The 472-nt window shown below is 51.5% G+C and overlaps 1 protein-coding gene across 1 annotated transcript in view; it reads right to left on the reverse strand.

The window, feature by feature from the left end:
* Nucleotides 1-472, reverse strand: part of EMH_0073170 (Guanylyl cyclase, related) — a gene marked incomplete at both ends in the record, with an annotated part of 3592 nt that overhangs the window by 1620 nt on the left and 1500 nt on the right. Inside the window, one exon of the mRNA XM_013499294.1 lies at nt 187-266. Coding sequence (XP_013354748.1) covers nt 187-266 — 80 coding nt within the window. The remainder of the gene's footprint in view (nt 1-186; nt 267-472) is intronic.

Raw genomic sequence — 472 nt, forward strand, 5'->3', positions numbered from 1 at the left:
GGCCACACCTAAAACACATGCATTGCCACCAAACCGCTACTCACGAGGTGCGCTGACTACACCACAGAAGTCACTGCAACGTTCGACGTTGCCAAGCGCGCATGACGCCAGTTACGTGTGGTTTGAGCAACTCTCCGGACCACGGGGAGGACAGGTGAGTGTTCGGCACTCTCGACTAGAACGTACTTGTGCTTTTCATCCTTGAAGCGGTGTTAACTGTGTCACCGAATAACGCATACTGGGGCTTCCGAGAACCAACAACACCGCTGCAGAATGCATACACAGCCACGGAAACATATTCAGCCCAAGGATGCGACCAATGCTGCGAGCTAGATTAACTTCATCTACTCGTGAATCCAACTTTTTCATCGAAGCAATGGGCGTTTGTAAGAATGTGGTTTCCAACGCACCTGATAACGCTCCCACTATGAATGCCAATCTTCACTCGCAGACGACGTGTTTGCCGCTGTCC

This window comes from Eimeria mitis, genomic scaffold, assembly GCF_000499745.2.
Source record: "Eimeria mitis Houghton genomic scaffold, Emh_scaff4185, whole genome shotgun sequence".
Classification (NCBI taxonomy): domain Eukaryota; phylum Apicomplexa; class Conoidasida; order Eucoccidiorida; family Eimeriidae; genus Eimeria; species Eimeria mitis.